Below are 25,310 nucleotides of genomic sequence, written 5' to 3'. Positions count from 1 at the left end.
AGGCAACTTTTACTCAGTTTGGGTGCCAAGAGTTGTACTCACTAATCTGATAAACATGGCGCGATATCAGTGCCCAAAAACTGCTTCTGTTCTGGCAGGCAGGGTAAGGTCCCGCACAGGTATACGTGTATATTGGTATTCTGCATCACATCTCAAGCTCCTTTGCAGGTACTCGCATCCCTAAGCTGGAGGCATCTGAAGGATACCACTTTTTTTTTTACTTGACCTGTGAATGCAGAAGCAGATGAAAGTGGTTCTCCACTTTCAGGTCTAACTCCAGGCAAAATCTGAAAGTATCTTAGTTTCAGTATGATATCAAACAATGGAGCTGCGCCTCGGCTATATACAGTTATACATTTTTCGTGTTGGATATATTTATCATGAAAAAATGTTATAACTGTATATAACAGATATAGTACACTCTCGTATGCACTCCTCAACACCAAGAAAGAAGTTGTGGAATTATCAAAATCACTGTATGGATAGACATGTTAATGGTATGCAAATGATGACAAATAGGAACTACATTTTCCAAATCTCTTGATTTATTCAGTATCTGATATGAGTGTCTTGTGTTGTTAATGGTTGCCCGAGTATTGTTCTGCCACACTGAATTTAATTGTTCAAATCATCAAGATCCACTGCTGCCAGCTCCTTTCCATTTGCCGACCAATAACATCCCAGATGTGCTCAATGGGAGAGGCTGCAGGCTATAGTAGTACAATTAGGTTACTAAAGATGCTTACAGTAGCATAAGCAACATGCATCCTGGTATTGTATTGTTGAATAACACGGCTACTGAGGTATTCTGGGGAAGTGGCGAAACCACTGGTTCTGTGATTGATCCATTTTGTATTGCAAGTGGAATTGGACATCATATATCCAGCCTGAGGCATAAACCAGTGTCTGCACAAACCATCAGAAGGCGCTTGTACAGTATTGGGCTATAAGCCAGACCTCCAACTACAGGTGTTTAATTGACCTCACTCCACCGCTCTGACTGTCATGGTGCAGAGCCAGATATACATGGTGGATGGAATGGAGGTCTGTGCTCCTCAGTGATGAGTCCTGCTTTGCGATATCTACGGTTTTCGCACACTGGATATGTGTGTGTGTGTGTTAGGATTAGGTTGACATTTGGACTTCTACATTTTTTACATAAACACCATAAATCTGCATTCAAGCTTGTGCCATATGTCAACCTAATGTATCTTTCTGAGTTTAATTTATATTCCTAATACATGTTCTAAATTATATATCTACTATATAATTGTCTATAGGTCATTTCCGTCTTTCTGTCTGTTAGGCTACGTTCACATTAGCGTTAAGCTAATGTGCGTCGGGTTTGCGTCGGCGACGCAGCGGCGACGCATGCGTCATGCGCCCCCTATACTTAACATGGGGGACGCATGCGTTTTTTTTTTTGCGTTGTGCCACACATGCGTCTTTTTTGCCGCAAGCGTCGGACCAAAAAAACGCAACAAGTTGCATTTTTCTTGCGTCCGATTTTCGGCAAAAAACGACGCATGCGTCGCAAAACGCAGCGTTTTTGCGTGCGTTTTGCCGCGTTTTTGCGTGCGTTGTGCGTTGCGTCGCCGACGCAGCGGCGCACAACGCTAGTGTGAACTTAGCCTTTACAGAAATCCCAAGTCACTCATTGGTCACGGCAAAACGGCCACGACCAATCAGTGATGGACACAGTCCGGCGGCAAAATGGCCGCTCCCTACTCCCCTGCAGTCAGTGCCCGCTCCATACTCCCCTCCAGTCAGCGCTCATACAAGGTTAATGGCAGCGTTAACGGACCGTGTTATGCCGCGGTGTAACACACTCCGTTAACGCTGCTATTAACCCTGTGTGACCAACTTTTTACTATTGATGCTGCCTATGCAGCATCAATAGTAAAAAGATCTAAGGTTAAAAATAATAATAATAATAAAAAAAAAAAAATTATTATATACTCACCTTCTGTCGGCCCCCCCGGATCCAGCCCAGGCCTTTCCCGCTCCTCGCGACGTTCCGGTGACTGGTCCATGCATTGCGGTCTCGCGAGATAATGACGTAGAGGTCTCACAAGACCGCTACGTCATCATCTCGCGAGACCGCAATGCACTCTTGGGACCGGAGCGTCGCGAGGAACATCAGTAAACGCCTCGGCTGGATCCGGGGGCCGACGGAGGGTGAGTATATAGCTATTTTTTATTTTAATTCTTTTTTTTAACAGGGATATGGTGCCCACATTGCTATATACTACGTGGGCTGTGTTATAGCATATAGCACAGAGACGTAGTATATAACACTGCCCATGCAGTATATAACCAAGACCACGTAGTATGGAGCACAGCAATGTAGTATATTGCCCAGCCACGTAGTATATAGCACAGCCCATATAGCATATAGCACAGAGATGTAGTATATATGGGCTGTGCTATATACTACGTGGCTGTGGTATATATTACGTGGCTGGGCAATATACTACATTGCTGTGCTCCATACTACGTGGCCTTGGTTATATACTGCATGGGCAGTGTTATATACTACGTCTCTGTGCAATATATTACGTGGCTGTGCAATATATTACGTGGCTGTGCAATATATTACGTGGCTGTGCAATATATTACGTGGCTGTGCAATATATTACGTGGCTGTGCAATATACTATGTGGCTGTGCAATATATGACGTGGCTGGGCAATATATGACGTGGCTGTGCTATATACTACGTGTCTGCTATATACTACGTGTCTGTGCTATGTACTGCGTGTCTGTGCTATGTACTGCGTGTCTGTGCTATGTACTGCGTGGCTGTGCTATATACTGCGTGGCTGTGCTATATACTGCGTGGCTGTGCTATATACTGCGTGGCTGTGCTATGTACTGCGTGGCTGTGCTATGTACTGCGTGGCTGTGCTATGTACTGCGTGGCTGTGCTATGTACTGCGTGGCTGTGCTATGTACTGCGTGGCTGTGCTATGTACTGCGTGGCTGTGCTATGTACTGCGTGGCTGTGCTATGTACTGCGTGGCTGTGCTATGTACTGCGTGGCTGTGCTATGTACTGCGTGGCTGTGCTATGTACTGCGTGGCTGTGCTATGTACTGCGTGGCTGTGCTATGTACTGCGTGGCTGTGCTATGTACTGCGTGGCTGTGCTATGTACTGCGTGGCTGTGCTATGTACTGCGTGGCTGTGCTATGTACTGCGTGGCTGTGCTATGTACTGCGTGGCTGTGCTATGTACTGCGTGGCTGTGCTATGTACTGCGTGGCTGTGCTATGTACTGCGTGGCTGTGCTATGTACTGCGTGGCTGTGCTATGTACTGCGTGGCTGTGCTATGTACTGCGTGGCTGTGCTATGTACTGCGTGGCTGTGCTATGTACTGCGTGGCTGTGCTATGTACTGCGTGGCTGTGCTATGTACTGCGTGGCTGTGCTATGTACTGCGTGGCTGTGCTATGTACTGCGTGGCTGTGCTATGTACTGCGTGGCTGTGCTATGTACTGCGTGGCTGTGCTATGTACTGCGTGGCTGTGCTATGTACTGCGTGGCTGTGCTATGTACTGCGTGGCTGTGCTATGTACTGCGTGGCTGTGCTATGTACTGCGTGGCTGTGCTATGTACTGCGTGGCTGTGCTATGTACTGCGTGGCTGTGCTATGTACTGCGTGGCTGTGCTATGTACTGCGTGGCTGTGCTATATACTGCGTGGCTGTGCTATATACTGCGTGGCTGTGCTATATACTGCGTGGCTGTGCTATATACTGCGTGGCTGTGCTATATACTGCGTGGCTGTGCTATATACTGCGTGGCTGTGCTATATAGTGCGTGGCTGTGCTATATAGTGCGTGGCTGTGCTATATAGTGCGTGGCTGTGCTATATAGTGCGTGGCTGTGCTATATAGTGCGTGGCTGTGCTATATAGTGCGTGGCTGTGCTATATAGTACGTGGCTGTGCTATATAGTACGTGGCTGTGCTATATAGTACGTGGCTGTGCTATATAGTACGTGGCTGTGCTATATAGTACGTGGCTGTGCTATATAGTACGTGGCTGGGCAATATAGTACGTGGCTGGGCAATATAGTACGTGGCTGGGCAATATAGTACGTGGCTGGGCAATATAGTACGTGGCTGGGCAATATACTACGTGGGCTGGGCAATATACTACGTGTGCTGTGCTATATAATACGTGGCTGTGATATATAGTACGTGGGCTGTGTTATACGCTACTTGGCTGTGCTATATTTCTCTGCTGTATCTGTGCATCATGAATCGTGGTATGTGTTAAAGAGGGGAGCCCACTGAGACTTCTTTCGCCCGGCGCCCTCAAAAACCTGGAGCCTGCCCTGGCTTCACTGATTGGTCACTCCCGGCCGCGACCAATCAGCGACAGGCGCAGTCCGCCCGCGAATTGGCGCGGAATTTGAACCACACTTCTTTAAATTGGTCGCGGCCGGCCGGCTGAATCCTGTGTATAAATTGCATTATTCTGAAAACTTCATAAATAAACTACATACATATTCTAGAATACCCAATGCGTTAAAATCGGGCCACCATCTAGTATATATATATCATTTTTTTTTTTTCTTTAACTAGCTTCTTCCTCACGGTTACAGAGAAGAAAATGCATACATTATAGATGTAGTGAGACATACTGCTATGCTTTTCAATACTTCTCCCATTGAGGAATAATGCTGAAATGTGATTTATTTATTTATTTATTTATTTTACTATGTCTTTTACATTTTATCCTATGGCTTCGCTGACCTACTTCTAAATGCAGATTTTGCTATCCAGGCATGTATGTCCAGCAGAATATAATGTATAAATGTGAACCTAGCCTGGGTTATATAGTGCATTGCAGGTTCGTTCTCAGAACCGCGCACATCTGTCCATGTGGAGGTCAGGTTTCTGGGTTTTTTTCTTCCTCTCCTCCTTTTACACGTAATAACTTTTTGGCAGTCATGTGTAGGGTTGTAATCTCTACTTCTCTGTGAGTGCTGGGTGATTGAAAGTCAGCAGGCACAGCTGTGGGATATGCTGGGAAATAGGAAATGGCTGATATTTCATAAGGGTTGACATTGTGATACACTTAGGGGTCATCCTATACGCAGCCGTGATTTGATACTGTCTGATACAAACTTTTTATTGAGGCTGCTGTGCTTTGGAGAGAGGTGATGGATTTTTCAGGAGGCGTTCTTGGAAGAGTTCCTTTTTGTCTGCGACACTTTTCCCAGGTTCAAACTTTGTTTCAGCCTGGGATTTTGTTGACGACCATCTTCCTGTATCAGTGGAGGACTATCTGTTTTCTAATCTCACAAATTGAGGGGCGCTAGTTCTAAAGTAAAGGAGTTATTCACCACTCGGACAACCCCTCCTTGATCAGTAATTTCCCCGTGTAAAATCATAATGTGGCAAGCCAAAGGGGAGGTGCCAGATATTGCAGAGGGGCCTGCTGGGACATGTAGTTCCACTGGCAGCAAATTTTAACGTTACTGTAGCTGAAATGGGTTGCTGGACCCCTAAACACTTCTATCCTGTCCACAACAATTGTCAATAGCGGGAGATGGTATAAGACCCCCCCGGGGGCACTCTTGTAGAGGTGGTGTCTGGGGGCAAGTGTTGGCTCGCCCGTGATGTTCCTGCAATTTCAAGCACTTGCAGAAAACGGTAGTCTCTCTCATTTAATGGTAGTTCACAGTATGTTACACTGCATATTGTATCTATGAAAGAAGGTGTCTTCTCATTATAAAACAAGCAAGTTTAGGGCCCCTCAGGGCCCCTGGAGAACAATTCTCTTCACTTGCTATTGGAGGAAATATTATGCACAGTCCAGGTAATGCCTCACTGATGGTGGCTCCCCGAGTCAACATAGTGGTATGGAAGTACTCAGATTGGGCCCTACCGTTCCCTATTGCGGGGGTAGGTCAGATAGAATTCGTGGCATGGCAGACAAAATGGATCTGGTGTCCACCTGGAAGGACTTAGGAACGCCAGTTTGCAGGAAAGCACTTGTTTAGAGCAATCTTTCCTTACTGTTTGAGGCTTCACTCAGTCTGTGACTGTGGAGAATGATGTCCCCGTAGCGTGGACTGGAATGGATTCAGGAAGCAGTGGAGCGCCCTTGACTAGACCGAACTAGACTGGTTTGTAGCAGCTCACAGGAAGTATGGGTACTGAACTGGGAGGCTCCTCCCTGCTATGGCAGCTTGATTAGGGATATTAATTGCCTAACTAAGTCAGCGCCTGCCCTCCCGGGGGGAGGGGGGGTCACATGACATTAATTTGTCATACGAGTCCAGTAGCCAATGGCACGTGACCTTCTGGAGACCCATTCTGCCAGAGGTCAGTGTGGCTGTTATTTTACATGGTGGCAAAGTATAGTGATCAAGGAGGGGTTGTCTGAATAGTGGTGAACCCCTTTAAGGCTGGGCCTATATGATTACTTTGGCTGCAGCACACATCACCAGGCCAGAGATTACAGTGTAGCAATGCTACATCGCAACAAAATTAAATCGAATGTCGCTATGTCATAACCACAACACACAAGTTCCAAGAAACTCAAAACTTCCAGACTATTAGCATCCAGGGATTTTTCAAGAAAAGGGAAAAAAAGTCCTAAAAGATTCCTAAATCCTTTTTATTTGGCAGCAGATGCATATGATGTCTAGGGCTCTAATCCTAGTTGAAAAGACAATGGCTGCCGTATGTGCAAGACACATCCTTGAATGTAAAAATCAGGGGAATGGTTGTGTTGCTGGGAGTTTATGAAAGGGCACACCACACAATTTTGGGTAGCTACAGAATTGGCCGCTATGGTTCATGCCCTCAAAATCCATCAGACTGATCATTTCACTCATACTTGGTCTTGCGGCTTGCTGATTGGGGCAGTGTTGGGTCACCCACCCCATTCCCCTCGCAGGTCTCGAGCTGTACGCAGTCCATCCCATTTGTGCTTAGATGTGTTTTGCAGTGCAGCAGGACAGTGGCCATTTTAATTCATAACGGTCATTGTCCCCCCATATAAATTAGCTGCTCACCAACATAACTGGCAAATTCAGTGACCCTCCTGTTATCGCCCTACCCAGATTGTAACCCCCCTGTGCAATCTGTACACGGCTGCACAATATGCAGACTCTTGGATTGAGAGTTTTTCCGGATGATATATTTTTGCTCCCTAGTTTCTGCACTCCTGTATCTCACACTTCATCACATCTTCCTTTGATCAGTGCTGTCTATTCCTCAGCGGACTGAGCATTCCTTTATGCTGACAGCCTCTACATGCTTCAATCCTTTAAATATTTTTGGACCAATAAACGTATTTTTTTTTCTCTCTACTGCTGACCACATACTTAACGGAGCATTGTGCCAGCGAGCTGTGCATAATAGCATAGTTGAGTACAATATTTTAAGTGTCCTCTTGTAAAACCTATACTGGACACTATAAAAAATAACAGCAGCACGGAGCTCCGGTACGTCTGCCTTGTTGTTTATTAGAGATTTGCTTGCTCATCTGTTATAGTGCACTAATTTCAACTGGAAAGTGTTCAGCTTCTGGAATCAATGTTTCCATTCAGTGACAGTAAGCAGAGGAAGACATGCGGGCTGGATCTCAGGTATGCATAAAGCCTTCATCAGCATTTCTGGCCTGCACTTGGTGGGGGCATGTGTCTTTGTTCCCCTCTGCAGGGGGACTCCCTAACACACAACCCTACAGACAGGCTAGAGACTTAAGGTACCTTCACACTAAGCGACGCTGCAGCGATATCGACAACGATGCCGATCACTGCAGCGTCGCTGTTTGGTCGCTGGAGAGCTGTCACACAGACAGCTCTCCAGCGACCAACGATGCCGAGGTCCCTGGGTAACCAGGGTAAACATCGGGTTACTAAGCGCAGGGACGCGCTTAGTAACCCGATGTTTACCCTGGTTACCATTGTAAAAGTAAAAAAAACAAACAGTACATACTCACCTTCTGCTGTCTGTCACACGTCCCTTGCCGTCTGCTTCCTGCACTGACTGTGATTGCCGGCTGTAAAGTACAGCACAGCGGTGACGTCACCGCTGTGCTGTGCTTTCACTTTACGGCCACTGTAAAACATCGCTGGCATCGTTGCTTATGCTGTCAAACACAACGATACACGCCGATCTGACGACCAAATAAAGTTCTGAACTTTCAGCAACGACCAGCGATATCCCAGCAGGATCCAGATCGCTGCTGCGTGTCAAACACAACGATATCGCTATCCAGGACGCTGCAACGTCACGGATCGCTAGCGATATCGTTTAGTGTGAAGGTACCTTTAGCTTCTGGAACATTCTTCATTCTTTGAACTAAAAGCAAATGTTTATGGGGGAGGGTGTGAACACTTCTGCCCATCTAGTGGGTTTATCCCAGGAGAGGGAGAACAATAAGCCACACATTTGGTGAGGCAGTTATTGCATTTACGACAAGGGGCGAAGATCTATCAGTGAGATCCTGATGCCCTTGTGTGGATAGCCTATGGAGATAAACGATCAGGTGAAAGAAAAAAACAGAAATTTGGAAATAAGCTTCACTGTGGGATGTACAGGTCCTTCTCAAAAAATTAGCATATAGTGTTAAATTTCATTATTTACCATAATGTAATGATTACAATTAAACTTTCATATACTATAGATTCATTATCCACCAACTGAAATTTGTCAGGTCTTTTATTGTTTTAATACTGATGATTTTGGCATACAACTCCTGATAACCCAAAAAACCTGTCTCAATAAATTAGCATATTTCACCCGACCAATCAAATAAAAGTGTTTTTTAATACCAAACAAAAAAACCATCAAATAATAATGTTCAGTTATGCACTCAATACTTGGTCGGGAATCCTTTGGCAGAAATGACTGCTTCAATGCGGCGTGGCATGGAGGCAATCAGCCTGTGACACTGCTGAGATGTTATGGAGGCCCAGGATGCTTCAATAGCGGCCTTAAGCTCATCCAGAGTGTTGGGTCTTGCGTCTCTCAACTTTCTCTTCACAATATCCCACAGATTCTCTATGGGGTTCAGGTCAGGAGAGTTGGCAGGCCAATTGAGCACAGTAATACCATGGTCAGTAAACCATTTACCAGTGGTTTTGGCACTGTGAGCAGGTGCCAGGTCGTGCTGAAAAATGAAATCTTCATCTCCATAAAGCATTTCAGCCGATGGAAGCATGAAGTGCTCCAAAATCTCCTGATAGCTAGCTGCATTGACCCTGCCCTTGATGAAACACAGTGGACCAACACCAGCAGCTGACATGGCACCCCACACCATCACTGACTGTGGGTACTTGACACTGGACTTCAGGCATTTTGGCATTTCCTTCTCCCCAGTCTTCCTCCAGACTCTGGCACCTTGATTTCCGAATGACATGCAAAATTTGCTTTCATCAGCAAAAAGTACTTGGGACCACTTAGCAACAGTCCAGTGCTGCTTCTCTGTAGCCCAGGTCAGGCGCTTCTGCCGCTGTTTATGGTTCAAAAGTGGCTTTACCTGGGGAATGCGGCACCTGTAGCCCATTTCCTGCACACGCCTGTGCACGGTGGCTCTGGATGTTTCCACACCAGACTCAGTCCACTGCTTCCTCAGGTTCCGGTCACCTCTTCTCGTTGTACAGCGTTTTCTGCCACATTGTTTCCTTCCAACAGACTTACCATTGAGGTGCCTTGATACAGCACTCTGGGAACAGCCTATTTGTTGAGAAATTTCTTTCTGGGTCTTACCCTCTTGCTTGAGGGTGTCAATGATGGCCTTCTTGACATCTGTCAGGTCGCTAGTCTTACCCATGATGGGGGTTTTGAGTAATGAACCAGGCAGGGAGTTTTTAAAAGCCTCAGGTATCTTTTGCATGTGTTTAGAGTTAATTAGTTGATTCAGAAGATTAGGGTAATAGGTCATTTAGAGAACCTTTTCTTGATATGCTAATTTATTGAGACAGGTTTTTTGGGTTATCAGGAGTTGTATGCCAAAATCATCAGTATTAAAACAATAAAAGACCTGACAAATTTCAGTTGGTGGATAATGAATCTATAGTATATGAAAGTTTAATTGTAATCATTACATTATGGTAAATAATGAAATTTAACACTATATGCTAATTTTTTGAGAAGGACTTGTATAGTTGGTTGCTTCTTAATAGTGCAGCCAGTATCCAGGTCCGTTGACCATCAGATACATTTAGGAAAAAAAGAGAGGAAAAAGGATCCATAGGCTGGATATAAATTAAAATTTGCTTTTTCTTTTATTTCAATAAGGAATATTCTATGACTAAGGCCTCTTTCACTCTGCCGTCGGCAGTGTCCCGTCCTTATGCGTTGGGAAGACGTACCGACAGATGTTTATAAAATATTGCTAAAACGCACACAACGCATCCAGTGTTATGACGGATGCGTCGCCTGAGTTTTTCTTGCGTAGATGTGGGATTTCGTATTCTGAGAGAAACTCTTTTCCCCGGGTTGGAATATGCTTCCAGGCATCCTCAGATGTAAAAACTGCATCCGTCACTGGATTCCTGCGTTTCACAGTGTCCACAGGATCCAGTGTCCTTAGGCTCCCATTCTGCGGAACGACGTATGCCGCAGGAGGCGTCGGGGAACGTTTTTCCACTGCAGACAAAAAACGTTTCATGGAACGTTTTTTGCAAAAGACGGGCCATCAAATTCCGCAGGATCCAGTGCACGACGGACGAAACGTGTGGCCATCAGTCGCGATACGTCGCTAATACAAGTCTATGGGAAAATGCAGGATCCTGCTAATTTTTTTGCAGGATCCTGTTTTCCCAATAAACAACGTATCTCGACGGGAACACAAAAACGGAAGTGTGAAAGAGGCCTAAGGGCTGCGGCCAGAAACGCGTTGGAATGTTGGATTCTTTTTTTTATCTGTCTGGACAACACTTTTTTCCTTTTTAATGGAATAAAATAAAAAGCAAATTTTATTTATATCCAGCCTATGTGTCCTTTTTTTTTCTCTCTTTTTTTCTCTAAAGATCAGTTGCTGGCCGGAGCTGGATAACACGTGCTACTGTCGAGATATCTATCTTCTTGATGTGAGGATCTATATGTGCTATGGCCGTGGTATGGAGCATGTACTGTGACTACAGACTATACTGTCAGGAGATACAAAAGCTGTCAGCCAACAAAAAGTTGGGAGACATTGGTATCTCCTGGTACGGGGGCAGTGGAATATTTGCTGCCAGATGGGATGTGTTGGACTGGGGACATTACATTGTGACCATCTGTCCGGAATTGCTATAAGACCGTGGATGTAAGAACTAATAAAAATTAAAAAAAATTGTTGCATTGTTAACCTGCCTAGGTGATTATTAAACCCAGAACCTCAGATCTTCACATATACTAATAAAGTATGCTATCAATTTGTTTTAGTACCAGTGTTTAAATGGGATCTGTCACCAGGTTTTGCTATATGTTCTAAGAGAAGCATAATGTAAGGGCAGAGACCCAGATTCCAGCGATGTCACCTACTGGACTGCTTAGTGTTGTAGTTTTGATAAAATCACTGTTTTATCTGCTACAGATCTAGCAGATCTCTGAATGCTGAGTTCTTTATTGCCCCATCCACACCACTGATTTAGCAGCTTTCTGCCAATGTACATAGAAAGCTCCCAATCCATTTTTGGGGCAGGGTTATCTTAGGAGGAGGACTACAAGACAACTAGTCTTGTATAATCTACTGCTGATAAACCACTGATTTTATTGAAACCACAACACACAGCCCAGTAAGTGACACATCACTAGAATCAGGGTCTCTATCTCTACATCATGCTGTTTTCAGACTACATGGCAAAAACCTGCTGACATATTCCTTTTATTCCACAAAGGTTTGAAGCAAAGAAGAATACAAGTAAACTGGTAGATGTGTAAGAATAAGAGGCAGTTTCTCCACTGCAAGCTTCCACAGCTTCTTTATGCCCAGTTTGTGCAGTGTCCATTATTTCTCTCATGTTGTGAAGTGGTGGAAAGTTTGAGGCTGTTCAGAAATCTGTCTTTATATTCCCGGACTGTAGGAGTCCAGATTTGGTTGTATATTGTCATTAGCTGATTTGATTTTGCAATACACCCACTGGTATTTACTATGCTGCTGAAGAGTGCAACATGATATTTTCAGGGTGGATTACGTTTTATTGCCCTACAGCGCGTGGGTGATAAACGCCATACAGGGACTTGTATACAGACCATCATAGTCTGTCCACTGAGCTACGGAAAAGGATTAAGTGTTCCATTAAATGCAAGTATACTTCCAGGCACCAGGATCATCTCTGGTTCCAGATTGTACCACCATTTCCAAATAAGTATTACAGTACTTCTCTTTATTTATTTATGTATTTATTTTTTCTGAAATATTTTTGTTTTTATAGCCTAAATAGCTGTTTTCCCAAACTATATATATATGGTAATATAGCGATGAATGGCAGTGAAGTCAGACTTTGGATGAAAGTATAAGAATTACTTACAGGCCACTAGTTTTAGCAGGAAGATGGTATAGTTCAACTTGTATTCCTTTGTCTAGGATCACAATATAACTCTTGAGTTCAGATTTTATGCCAGCCATGCTTGTATACAGTCTTAGAGTCCGTTTATTTAGGTTTCTGATTGTTCTCCTTCCTTACTCATGATGCAACCGAAGAATCGACCTTTGTAAACTCCTAGGCTTACTAACAAACTCCTCTCCGGTCTATAAGATAGGTCTCTGTTTGGGAAATGCCCTCTTCCACTATATCCGGTCGTGGTGATTTCCTTTAGTAATTTTACTTTTAAATTGGGATGTCTTGAGCGGAGATTTCCTGTACATCGAACATATGACGTGGGAGACCCCATCTTTATAGTGGAGATTTACGGCAATAGTAGCTTAACTAGGGCAACCTATATAATCGTTGGCCGCTCTTTTTCTGCCTGTTACTGGATAAATCTGTAATTGACCTTAGCCTGGCAATAATTGTTGCCCATGGAGGGTGTAAGTATCCATACCTAAGGTAATCGACTGACTGAAGAACACTGCATGTGCAAAAGGGTTTTCAATCTGGAAGCAAGTTTTTGCTGTGTAAGCTGAAGACAGCATGAAGTAGGGCTTGAAACACAGATTTCAGCAATACCTCTCTTGTCTCCATGCTTTTGTTTACTTGCAATTATTTTTTTTTATCACCAGGCGCTTATCAATGCTTGGACACAGAAGCACATGCCAGGTAGTCTGACTCCGCCCCTCCTGTGATAAGCAGCTCACTGTCTATAGCGATGTACACTGAGAGCCTGGTGTGGGCATGGTTAGCTATTACAGCTCTGCTACATGATACATTTAAAAACTCTTGATTGTGTGAGAACAGCTGCATCCAGTCAAGTGATTAAGGGTCTTTTGTCTACGTTAGGCTGCTCTTAGATAAGCTAGCACAAATTTGCTGACAGACTCCCTTTAAGGGTATGTGTCCACGGGCTGGATTACACCCGGATTAGCTACGGATTGAACGCTGCACACAGTCGCAGCGTCCAACCTGCAGGGTCCAGATGTTACAGCATAGTGGAGGGGATTTCATGAAATCCCGTCTCCACTATGCGTGTGAACACGCATCCGGCGGCCCTGCGCTTCCGGACATGCGGCGCGTCTTTTTAGACCCCATAACGGGGTCCTTTGTTATAGGGTGCTGTGATTGCAGATGTGTGCAATGAACACATCCGGAATCACCGCGCGTTTAGAAGGGGGCGGCGCTTTGGGCGGAGCGGGTTTTCCGCTCTGTCTAAAGCGCCGTCATTATGGACTGTGGACCCTGCACCCTAAGAATTCTTCCTTAGTCCTGCGTTCCAGCAATAATGTGGCTAATAGAAATGTGACTGCTGCAGGCAGTCACCAGCTGTAGTGGTAAACTGTCCACACCAGTGAGGTCCTCACTAGTGATTGGCTTCAATGCTCACCTGTCGTGTCAACATGCCAGGCGAACAGAGACCGGAAAGGTGCCACAGAACATCACGGGACTAGTAAGGGAAGTTCTCCTCCATTCTGAGACTTGAATTCTGAGACAGACTGAGATTTGAAGAAGCAGTCATAGCAAAGTTTTTAATGTCTTAATATATTACAGTCATCCTATTGTATATCACTGTGCACTTACAATTGCTCATTTTACCTTTCTACCCAGTAAATGCTTCTCTTTTTTCAGCTCTATGTAAAACCAGGAAGTCTCTTGTCCCTATAAAGAAAAAAAACAAAACTCATCCCCCTCTTCAATTCCTGACACAGCTGCTCCCTCCACCCCACCCCCCCCCCCCCCCCACCCCCATGCCAGGGATTTTTGCAGTGATTGAAGACTCTTAGGGTATGTGCACACGTCAGGATTTTCTCAGGATTTTCTCAGGATTTTGTCAGGCTTTTTCATCAGGTTTTGGAGCCAAAACCAGGAGTGGGTGATACATGCAGAAGTGGTGCATATGTTTCTATTATACTTTTCCTCTAATTGTTCCATTCCTGGTTTTGGCTACAAATCCTGATGAAAAATCCTGACAAAATCCTGACGTGTGCACATAGCCTGAAAAGGAAAATTGACCTTCAGCTAGTCTTTTTTAATCATAGACCTAATGGAGAAGAAAAGCATTATCTGAGTAGAAAGGCAAAATGAACAATTGTAAGTATACAGTGCTGTATAATATGATGACTGCAATATGTTAAGAGGATAAAAATTTTGATGGGAGGAGGAGGAGTGCTTCCTTAATAAATGTTAGATTAGGCATGTGTCCATTATCATAAATAACTGCACATGATGAAAAGTGCCTTGTCCTGTCGGTCAGCACATTACATGGACTGATCCCCCAAATTGGGTGATTAGTAAGCGTGGATAAATCAAAAATTGCAATAAAATGATTTGTTAAGATGTTAATCCCGGAGCCAGTCCTACATGTGACCAGTCTGTCACATTCCCATCACACTGGGAGGGTCATTAGTCACATTCCGGGGACGGCAGACTCTGTACCTTTTCAGAGGCTTTGCCTGAAAGGGGTTATGGCCTCAAAGTGTAAAAGCCTCTCTGATTAAAACTAAAAGGATCCTGGACATGCTAAAAATACATCTCCTGCTTCTTTTCCCATTGTCTGCTATTGCCTGTGAATGCTATTCAGCGGAGCGGCTGCAGAGTAGACCCTGGCATTTGGAGCGCTTGTTTATCTGTAGGTACAGCGATGGCTATGGAGCGCTTTGATCGGAAGACAATTCTGTATGTTCCAGACACATTATCGTACTGTACACCAAAGAGACGACTGCATTTTTTACAATTCAGAGCTTGTAGATCTTACAAAGGGGACTGAATCATCTCTACATATAATTGCTTTTGCCCTTGTTTTCAACTCCCCCCCTCCTCTCCTGTTACAAGAAAAAAAAGACTGTTTTCAGTGATTATTAAGTAATTGCATCGGGCAGTCATCGTATACGTGCAAGCGCTCTACGCTGATGTCAGTCGAGCCTTTGTCATTGCCGCTTTGTTGAGAGATTTACCTTTTGTGTTGTCCTGATGTCCATATAACAAGGATTCTGCATGTGGCCATAAATTTGTGGGCTGCTTTCTCCATCTTTTAGTCCAAATTTATCACCCCTGTCATTTTCAAGACGCTCGCCACTGTAGGAGTAGAGCCAGACATGGCACGTGTCTGATCCCATGGATCGCAGAGCAGTCACTGCCATTGCTGCCTATTGTATCTTTTTACTGAAATGGATTTTTTGACTGTTTCAGCGCAGTCATTGAGGGGATATCGGAGTGAATTATGCCATAAATCTACTAAATGTAACTCCGTCAATTCTCCATACAAATACAGCATTAACTAGACAAGGGAGGAGTGCATCTAAAGGCAGAATTTCTTCATGTTTAAGGCCCTTTAGTGTAGTATTGGAATGACTTTCTTTGCTTTTTCATATTTTACGGAGGGTGCTAGAGATGATTTCTGCGTGAATCTGGGGCAGGAAGCATAGGTTATTCATCTGCACCTGGATCAAACTGGAGCATCTGTATCTTGCTCGCTTCTACCAGTGTGCTGACATATTTGTTCTTAGGTTGTCATCATCTCGTCACATTTTCCATCAGTCTAGTTTAACGTGTGTTTGCTTTCCTCTCTATCCTCAGTGTGCTAGATATTATACAGTAGATACCAGCATTGAAATAAGTGTGATGATGTGTATGTGTGCTTTATGATATGCTGTAGTAATGTTGTACTTTTTATGCATGTTGGTTGTAGTAGTTGCGCACTTAGGCTTATGGCTGCAATGTTCAATAGACTATTAGACAAAGTGCACACTTGGAGATTTTACTGCAGATGTTTCTTCCAGAAAAACTCAGCTTAAAATTTGCATTGTGCTTTATGCATTTTTCTGTGCGTTTTTTTCCACGTTCTTTTGAATAGGTGAAAAATGCAGAAAGAATTTACTTGCTGCAGAATTTTAAAAAAATATTTTGTTCAAATCTGCAACAAAAAAAATTAGGCAGCATGTGAATGAAAATTCAGAAATATTGTCTATTTTGCTGGTGCTGTGTAACAAGCTACATTTTTTCCATGGCAAAAAGGCGCAGACAAAATGCAGTGTGTGAACAATCTCTTACCCTTGTTCTTTATGACGTGTCCAGCTTGTATGCCCATTAGCTGGCCCGTTTATACCAGTAGGCGATGGCCCAGCCATAGTGTTAATTACAGAATGATGTGACCTCCGTGTATAAGAGGATGGCGTTCTATATCTGGAGGTACCTGCTCACACAAGGTCATCTGTATGTGTTCACTAACGGTTTACTTTTCTCTTTCCTAGATTTTTGGGGATTATTATCATTTTCATCATCGGGCTGTGGTGAAGAGATCCTTGACACCTCACAGAACCAGACATTTCCTGCTAAGCAGAGATCCTCAGGTAAGATTTTGCCTTCTATTATCCCAAGATGCGTTCAGTGGAACCCAAGAACTACATATTCTGGGGCCAAAATGTGAAGATTTAATAATGTATTATAGACTAGATCCGCCTAGCTTATTGGCACCTGCTTATTATTTTGCCATATTCTGTAGCCATGAAGCTGGCACATGTGCACAGGCGCGTTCATTGATACTAAGATCCTCAATATGATTGCATCTGGTTATGTAAGACGTTCTGTCATGTCCTTACATTGCATTCACTTGATCCAGGATTGTGAAATGTTTGTTAATCTTGTAATTTGATTCAAGATGAAGATTAAATCCGTTGTAAGTGGACACTGGGAGAACCAGCAAATCAGGATGGATGGATTCAAACTGATTCGAGATCTCAGCCTGCTGAATAAAAAATTGTAGAATCCTATGTGATCCTTGTTAGTGCACAGAAGTCCAGTTCTCTATGTAGCTCCTCACATTTACCTGCGGATATTGCTAATTAGCCCAGTGTTTGGCTCCGCTTACATTCACGTCATGACTTCTGTTATTTATGGAGCATGGTTTGATTACTCCTTTTTTTAAAGTGTTGTCTCATCTTGGTAAATGGTTAAAAACTGCAAAGTGCTTGTAAAAATTGGCAATTTAGCATTTTACATCTTCTTAAAAATCCTCTTGTGAACGGAAGGATTTTTAATTTTAATTCTATAGTTCATAGTTTGTTGTCTATTTTACCAGCCGGACGGATTCCTTGGCAGGAAGTGTGTGCTTGCGAGGATCCGTGCCTTAAATCTTGCAGCATCACTCTAAAGCTGACTGGATGCGGCCAACTTCAGTACGACTGCACTCCTGCTGAGGGCCAAGAGGTAGCATGTGAGATCAGAGTCAGGAGTGTACTGCTCCCCTGCAAGCAGCAAGCCTGGAGGCAGGGGAGTTGTGTGCTCCTGAAGAAATGACACGCTTTTAAATTGTGCGTTCATAGAATTTCAGCATTGTTTTTTTAAGAGGTATTCCCATTTTGTAACGTAATAGCATATTGCTGGGTCTGTTGGGTTGATCTCTGGATCTTGAGAATAAAAGTGCTGCCAAGCTGTTTCAGCTCTGTGACATCTTCCCAGTCTTTCCATGTTCCCTTGACTCCCTGCCCACCCACTGTAGCATGGCCTGAAAGGAACGGTGCTGCAATACCTTGCACAGTGGGGTGACCAGGGATGCCACTATGCAGTTTAAAAGGAACGTGCAGGAGAAGCTGAACAGAATGAGATATGGGTTTGTAGGAAAAGATTCAGTATTATTTGTAATTTATTATTGAAATCCTTGGCGTTTTTATGCATACGAGTCCAGTGGGTGGTCCTACTCCGCTATCTCTGCATACACAGTCATACATGAAAGACTGTCAGTCACTGAATAGGAACCCCAATGGACTCCTATGCATGAAAACACCATGGATTTCAATTAATAAAATGTGCGTTTTCTGAAACTGACTGATGAATCTGCTCAGCTCCTCCTGCTGTATACCATGCTACCCGCGGGTCGGATACCATTGTCAAGATGATTAGTTCCATTTAAGGCCCCCATGCACATAAGACTAAAGTCAGTCAAACGTGCTGATATCGGCTGGACTGATTTCCAGATAGAGAAGGATCAATCTTGTTGGATTCCCAATGGCAGATCCTTTTTTTTTTCTCCTCTGGGAGATGAGCCCCATCTGACAGCGGCTCTCATAGAGCACACAGGAGCTCTGCGAGAGCCGTCTGCCATTTAGCCGACAGCGGTCTAATGCATAGAAGCCATTCTGGATTGGGATGCGATACTAAATTAGTTACGGCTAGATAAGTTGAGACTGATGCTGCACATTGCTTGGCATACAAAAGGCCATCATTTTCGGCAGTACATCATCCTGTGTAAACAGGACATGTGCTGCCAAGAAAAATGACGGCCTGTGTGCATTGAGCGATCTATTGGGTACGTTCCCACATTGAGTTTTTGGTGCTGTTTATTTTCAATGCACAAAACACGCAGTGTCTTACAGTTTCAGCAAAGTGGATGGGTTTTATAAAAATCTTATGCTTTCTTTATATAATTATTGAAATAAATCTTTTTATAGATTTATAGAAATCTTGGATTTCTTTTTAAGCAGCATAAACCGACCTGCAGTTCATGCTTGAAATCTGAAATTTTCCCCATAGACATGAATGAGATGAGAAAAATCCACAGGTAAAAAACGCACTAAATATGCATGTAATCCGTGTGACTGTCAGTAATGGTTTTATCAAAGCAAAGTCACAGGAAGTATCCAAAACAAAGAGAGGCAAAAACTCAGTAAAAGCGCATCTATATATATGAGGCATCGTGATTACTCGCTAATCCCGCCCCTGCACAGTAGCTCCGCCCCCCACCCCATTACCCCACACAATCCCACCCTCCACCCCATTACCACACATAATCCCGCCCACCACATCACCACACACAATCCCGCCCCCCACCACATTACCACACATAATCCCGCCCCACCACATCACACCCGCTAATCCGCCCCCTGCACAGTAGCTCCACCCCCACCACATCACCACACATAATCCCGCCCTTCACCCCATTACCACACACAATCCCACCCCCACATTACCACACACAATCCCGCCCCCACATTACCACACACAATCCCACCTCCCACCACATTACCACACACAATCCCGCCCCCACCACATCACCACATAATCCCGCCCCCCCACATCACGACACATAATCCCACCCCCCACCACACATAATCCCGCCCCCCACCACAATACCACACATAATCCTGCCCCCACCACATTACCACACATAATCCCGCCCCCACCACATCACCACCCATAATCCCGCCCCCACCACATCACCACACAAGGCTCCGTCCCCACACATTACCACAAGAGGCTGCATCCCCACACATTACCACACAAAGCTCCTCCCCCTACATTACCACACGAGGCTCCGTCCCTCCACATTACCACACGAGGCTCCGTCCCTCCACATTACCACATGAGGCTCCGTCCCTCCACATTACCACATGAGGCTCCGTCCCTCCACATTACCACACGAGGCTCCTTCCCCACACATTACCACACGAGGCTCCTTCCCCACACATTACCACACGAGGCTCCTTCCCTCCACATTACCACACGAGGCTCCGTCCCTCCACATTACCACACGAGGCTCCGTCCCTCCACATTACCACACGAGGCTCCTTCCCCACACATTACCACACGAGGCTCCTTCCCCACACATTACCACACGAGGCTCCGTCCCTCCACATTACCACACGAGGCTCCGTCCCTACACATTACCACACGAGGCTCCTTCCCCACACATTACCACATGCAGCACTTCCTTTCTATGTAATTCAACCACTTCAGCCAAGGTAAACGTACATTTAATTGCATAATCACCAGCAGCGTTAATTAGATAGCAATGAGCGTGCCGAGCGTTAGCTGGCTGGAAACAGCTAGTGTAAAATATGCAAGGAACCTAATTTACCTATTAGTTGCAGAACGTCTACAGCCAAACTCACCAAATCCTCATGTAACCTTGGCCTTCCAGGGCGCTCACTGGGCACTGTGTAAACGGGGTTTTAAACAGAACCGGTCATGTGAACTAACTACTATTAACCTGCAGATGTGGGGTTACTGAAACCGCTTCGGCACCAGCCCTGTGACTGAAACCGAAACCCTACCGGGAGGAATAACGTTGACTTTCTTCTGGTGGAAGGAGTCTAAGTGCGGGCGTTGGTTAGATTCAGAACCTTATTAACCTGAAGATTAAAGGGAACCTGTCACCAGGTTTGGCCGATACGAGTTACGGCCATCACCTTTCAGCGGCTGATTTACAGCATTCTATAGTGCTGTATATAAGCCCCCCGATCTGACCTGAAAGAGAAGAAAAATAGCTTTTATTATACTCACCTAGGGATGGTCTGGTCCGGCACCTCTCATCTTCTTGCGATGCCGCCTTCCAGTTGCTTCACAGGCTCCCTGGCACCGCGCTCCTGCGCAGGCGTACTTATTTGTCCTGTTGAGGGCAGAGCAAATTTCTGCAATGCGCAGGCGCTGGGCCTCCTACCTTTCCCTGTGCACTGCCTCAACAGGGCAGATAAGTACGCATGCGCAGGAGCGCGGTGCCGGGGAGCCATGAAGCAACAGGAGCGCAATGCTGGGGAACCCGTGTGGATAACGCACGGATGCGCCAGCCTCATGAAGCAAGCAGAAGGACGACATCGCAAGAAGATGGGAGGCACCGAACCAAGACCAGCGACACCCATCGGACCGGACCACCCCCAGGTGAGTATAATAAGTTATTTTTCTTCCCTTGCAGGTCGGATCGGGGGCAGATGTACAGCACTATAGAATACTATTTATAAGACCTGAAAGGCGGTGGCTGTAACTCGTATCGGCCAAACCTAGTGACAGCTTCCCTTTAACCCCATATCTGCAGTTTAATAGCGTTTTCTTTTCTTGTGATGGGTTCCCTTTTAAACAACCTCCAATCAGCAAACAATTCCTTATCACTGGATGTTTATTGCCGCTGATCGTTTCATGTAAACTTCGCACCCACTTGATAAAGAGCACGCCCGCAGGGTGCAACTTTCCTTGCATTTGCCAGGAACATAAACTTCCAGTGTTAAAAGGAGAGAAGAAGAAGAAGAAAACAAATCGTTATAACAATTATATTGCCCATATTAATAGATGCATGAACGCTCTTGAAAAACCAGAATGCTCTTGTGGGAGCGTGGTACATCCGTGGAAGCCTGCCACACAGATGGCGTGAGCCTGCCTGACATGTGTAATGATCTGTTTCAAGGATATTGGGAATGCTGTTATTTACACTCCCCCACGCTCCGCTTTCATCAGAATCCATGGCGAGGTCTCTGACTACATCGCATTATCTCAGTTGTTACTTGCACCCCATGTGAGGGGTGAGGACCCTTGTTTGAGTTTCTCTTCTGTAATGTGTTTCTGCTCTGAAGGCCGCCCCCTCTTCCTGCACTGGCGGTGCGCTGTGCCCCCGTAGTCCTGGCGAGCGATTGTCAGCAATCACAGGACTCATCAGACGGATCTCAGCAAGCATCTGTCTTTGTTTATTTGCAGATACACGTGTACTGTTCGGCACTGCCAATTTGTGCTTACTGACCTCTGCCGAGAGGTCTTCATTCATCTATTTATAATAATCTTTTTTTTGTGCTCGCCAAGGCAGTGTAGCTGCAAAGAAGTAATTTTCCTGATTAAAACAGACAATTGCTATCATCCCTGGGTACATGGGGCGAGTTTGCTTTGAAACACCGTCCAGCTTTTTCCTTTTCCGCTCCAGTGTCCTCATCGAGCTTTTATAAGGAAGCGGCCCATATAAAGTAATGGCCGAAGGATTTTAATCTTTGTAACACACAATCCTCCTGGGAGTAGATAAACTGCAGGTAATCGCTTTCCTGTTTAACCCTTCGCTCTGTCTTGTCTAATGGCCAAAGTAACATTTTGAATCAATTTTTTTTTATCAGCCTATCGATGTAATTGACTGTTAGAAAAATGCAATCATCCTAAAGTAAAGGTCTTATTGATTCACCCGTTGTAGTATGTTTAACTGAAAGCGTATGTGTTTAATCTGGGACAAGCAGTCCCACAGACACTCATGTTTTTATGTATGATATCATAATTGCTCAAAGAATCTGTGCCGGGAACTAGAACATACTTTTATCTCATTAGCCGATGATTTCTGGATTCTTCAGAGCATAGATGGCTGGCAGGAAACATGTCTGCTTAGCTACGGCTGTCAGTGCACTGCACCAAAGGCCGCAGAACTTTAGCCCAGTGGATTTAATTTACCCCAATGAAGATCCAGTTAATGTTCTCAAATGTTTTCGTCTAACACCATGTTCACATGATGAGCTTTTTGTGAGATTTTGATGTAGCAGATTTTCTGCACCATTTCTGCACCTATTCAGTAAATTAGCTTGCTTTTTTTTCTTTGCATTTTTTTGAGTGCTTTTTTTTTTACATTTTTAGTGTGCATTTGACGCTGCGTATTTTGTCTCTTGTGTCACGTCTTAAATAAAATGCAATGAATGAGGAATGCGGTAGTTTAAAATCCGCGCTGCCCAAGGTTCCAAAAATGCAATTACTCACGGAGGTGAAGCATGATCATCATTGTGGTTTTGTCCTGATGAAGAGGTTTGGAAACCTTGAAACGTATTGACAAACCGCATTCATGCTTCACCCCGTGTGTGATCGCATTTTTGGATCTTTGGGCAGCGCGGATTTTAAGCCGCTGTATTCCTCATTCATTGCATTGTATCTCCTTGGTGGTCCTGCTGCAGCCTCTTGTTTCTATAGGTGTTGTGACTTTCACAACCCCATCAGGTGAGCGTGCCTGTAACATCTTATACCACTTGGCGATCAGATAAGACCCTATTTGGGCTTTTTGTCTCTCCAGCTTTGCCGTTTGTTTTTACTATGATTTAAATAAAGCCTCTTTGTTTTTTATACTTCCTGGGATTTTGCTGCAGATTAAGTGCGTCTCTGATGTGTTTCTGCTGCGGAAACGCATGTGCGTTTTTTTTACCTGTGGATTTTCCACATCTAATTAAATTCTATGTTAAAAATCTGCATATGAAGGTACGCTCACACTTGTGTATGGAAATTCTGTCCCATTCTCATCCAGGAGAGTGGGCGATTTTTCTCTCACTTGTCGTCTGTGTGCAATACGTTTTTTGACTCGGCAGCTATTAATCATTTACAGGACCATTTACAGAAGTGTAATGTATCCTTGGCAATCACTTGTCATGCTGATGGTCCATATGACATGCAATTTTTTTTTCTTGCACTATGCCGATTTCAGAGTGAAATCGCAGCATTCTGAATACAGCTGAGAAAAAACACGCAGATCTGCATGGCCTCATTGAAGAGCATTGGTCTGAGTGCAATCTGATATCTTTTACCAGATTATCGTCTGATTTATATGCTAATGTGAGCGATCCCTAAGACTCCGCGTACCCATAGGAGAAATTGACATGTTGCGGATTTAAAACACGCCTCGCAGGTCATTAGTAAAATATAAGAACAGAGGGCAGGAGATTTCTATAAATCCCATCCACTTTGCTGGGATTGTAAGACGCTGAGGTTATGATGCTGTGAGAATACGGGGAGTCAAACTCCCAAAAAAATTAAATGTGGGCACACCGCCTGAGGGGGAGAAAAGCAAACCTTATTCTGATAATTCTAGGCATGAGGCAGCTTAAAAGGGATTTCGATACGATTAGAGAATGCTTTGGCCCACAGCGCCCAATGCCCCTCTTAGCTGCTCAACCCTGCTCCTCCAAAACCAGCTTCTCCACCATGACAGATGATCAGCTCTCCACCCTCCTCTTAAGATCACAACTCACCACCTGCACGCTCGGCCCGCTCCCATCCCACGTCATCCCTAACCTTTCCACGGTCTTAATCCCAACCCTAACGCACCTCTTCAACCTCTCACTCACAACAGGTGTCTTCCCCTCATCCTTCAAGCATGCCAAGATCACACCCATCCTCCAAAAGCCCTCCCTCGACCCATCCTCTATGTCTAGCTATCGCCCGATATCTCTTTTCCCTTATGCCTCCAAATTACTGGAGCAACACGTCCATCTTGAACTGTCCTCCCACCTCTCCTCCTGCTCCCTCTTTGATCGGTTACAATCTGGCTTCCGACCCCATCACTCAACTGAAACTGCCCTAACTACACTATGTTCCAAATTATTATGCAAATGACATTTTTCTCGGATTTTCCTAAATGGTCAGTGCAAATGACAGTCAGTCTAATAAGTCATCACCCGTTAGAGTATACGTCGAATTTTATTGAAGAAACCTCCCAATGATAACAGTATAATCTCCAAAATGAATAAAAACTCAAAATGCACTGTTCCAAATTATGATGCACAGTAGTATTTCTAAACATTTGATATGTTTTAAAGAACTGAAAATGCTCCTTTGTGGAATTTGCAGCATTAGGAGGTCACATTCACTGAACAAAAAAGCTATTTAACTCCAAAACATCCTAACAGGCCAAGTTACATGTTAACATAGGAGCCCTTCATTGATATCACCTTCACAATTCTTGCATCCATTGAACTTGTGAGTTTATGGAGAGTTTCTGCTTGTATTTCTTTGCATGAAGTCAGAATAGCCTCCCAGAGCTGCTGTTTTGATGTGAACTGCCTCCCACCCTCATAGATCTTTTGTTTGATGGTACTCCAAAGGTTCTCTATAGGGTTGAGGTCAGGGGAAGATGGTGGCCACACCATGAGTTTATCTCCTTTTATGCCCATAGCAGCCAATTACTCAGAGGTATCCATTGCCATGCATGAAGATGATTTTGTTCCTGAAGGCACGTTTCTGCTTTTTAGACCATGGAAGAAAGTTGTCA

General features: G+C 44.5%; 1 protein-coding gene across 3 annotated transcripts in view; it reads left to right on the top strand.

Moving 5' to 3' along the window:
• The window catches only part of FURIN (furin, paired basic amino acid cleaving enzyme), a 297,012-nt gene that overhangs the window by 141,658 nt on the left and 130,044 nt on the right, over positions 1-25,310 (top strand). For all 3 annotated transcript variants that reach the window (XM_077263564.1, XM_077263562.1, XM_077263563.1), the window contains one exon: positions 16,798-16,896. In XM_077263564.1, the coding sequence (XP_077119679.1) occupies positions 16,798-16,896 (99 nt within the window). The remainder of the gene's footprint in view (positions 1-16,797; positions 16,897-25,310) is intronic.

This window comes from Ranitomeya variabilis, chromosome 5 (genome assembly GCF_051348905.1).
Source record: "Ranitomeya variabilis isolate aRanVar5 chromosome 5, aRanVar5.hap1, whole genome shotgun sequence".
NCBI lineage: Eukaryota > Metazoa > Chordata > Amphibia > Anura > Dendrobatidae > Ranitomeya > Ranitomeya variabilis.
The sequence above is the reverse complement of the archived record's forward strand: the minus strand, read 5'-3'. Positions and strand labels throughout refer to the sequence as shown.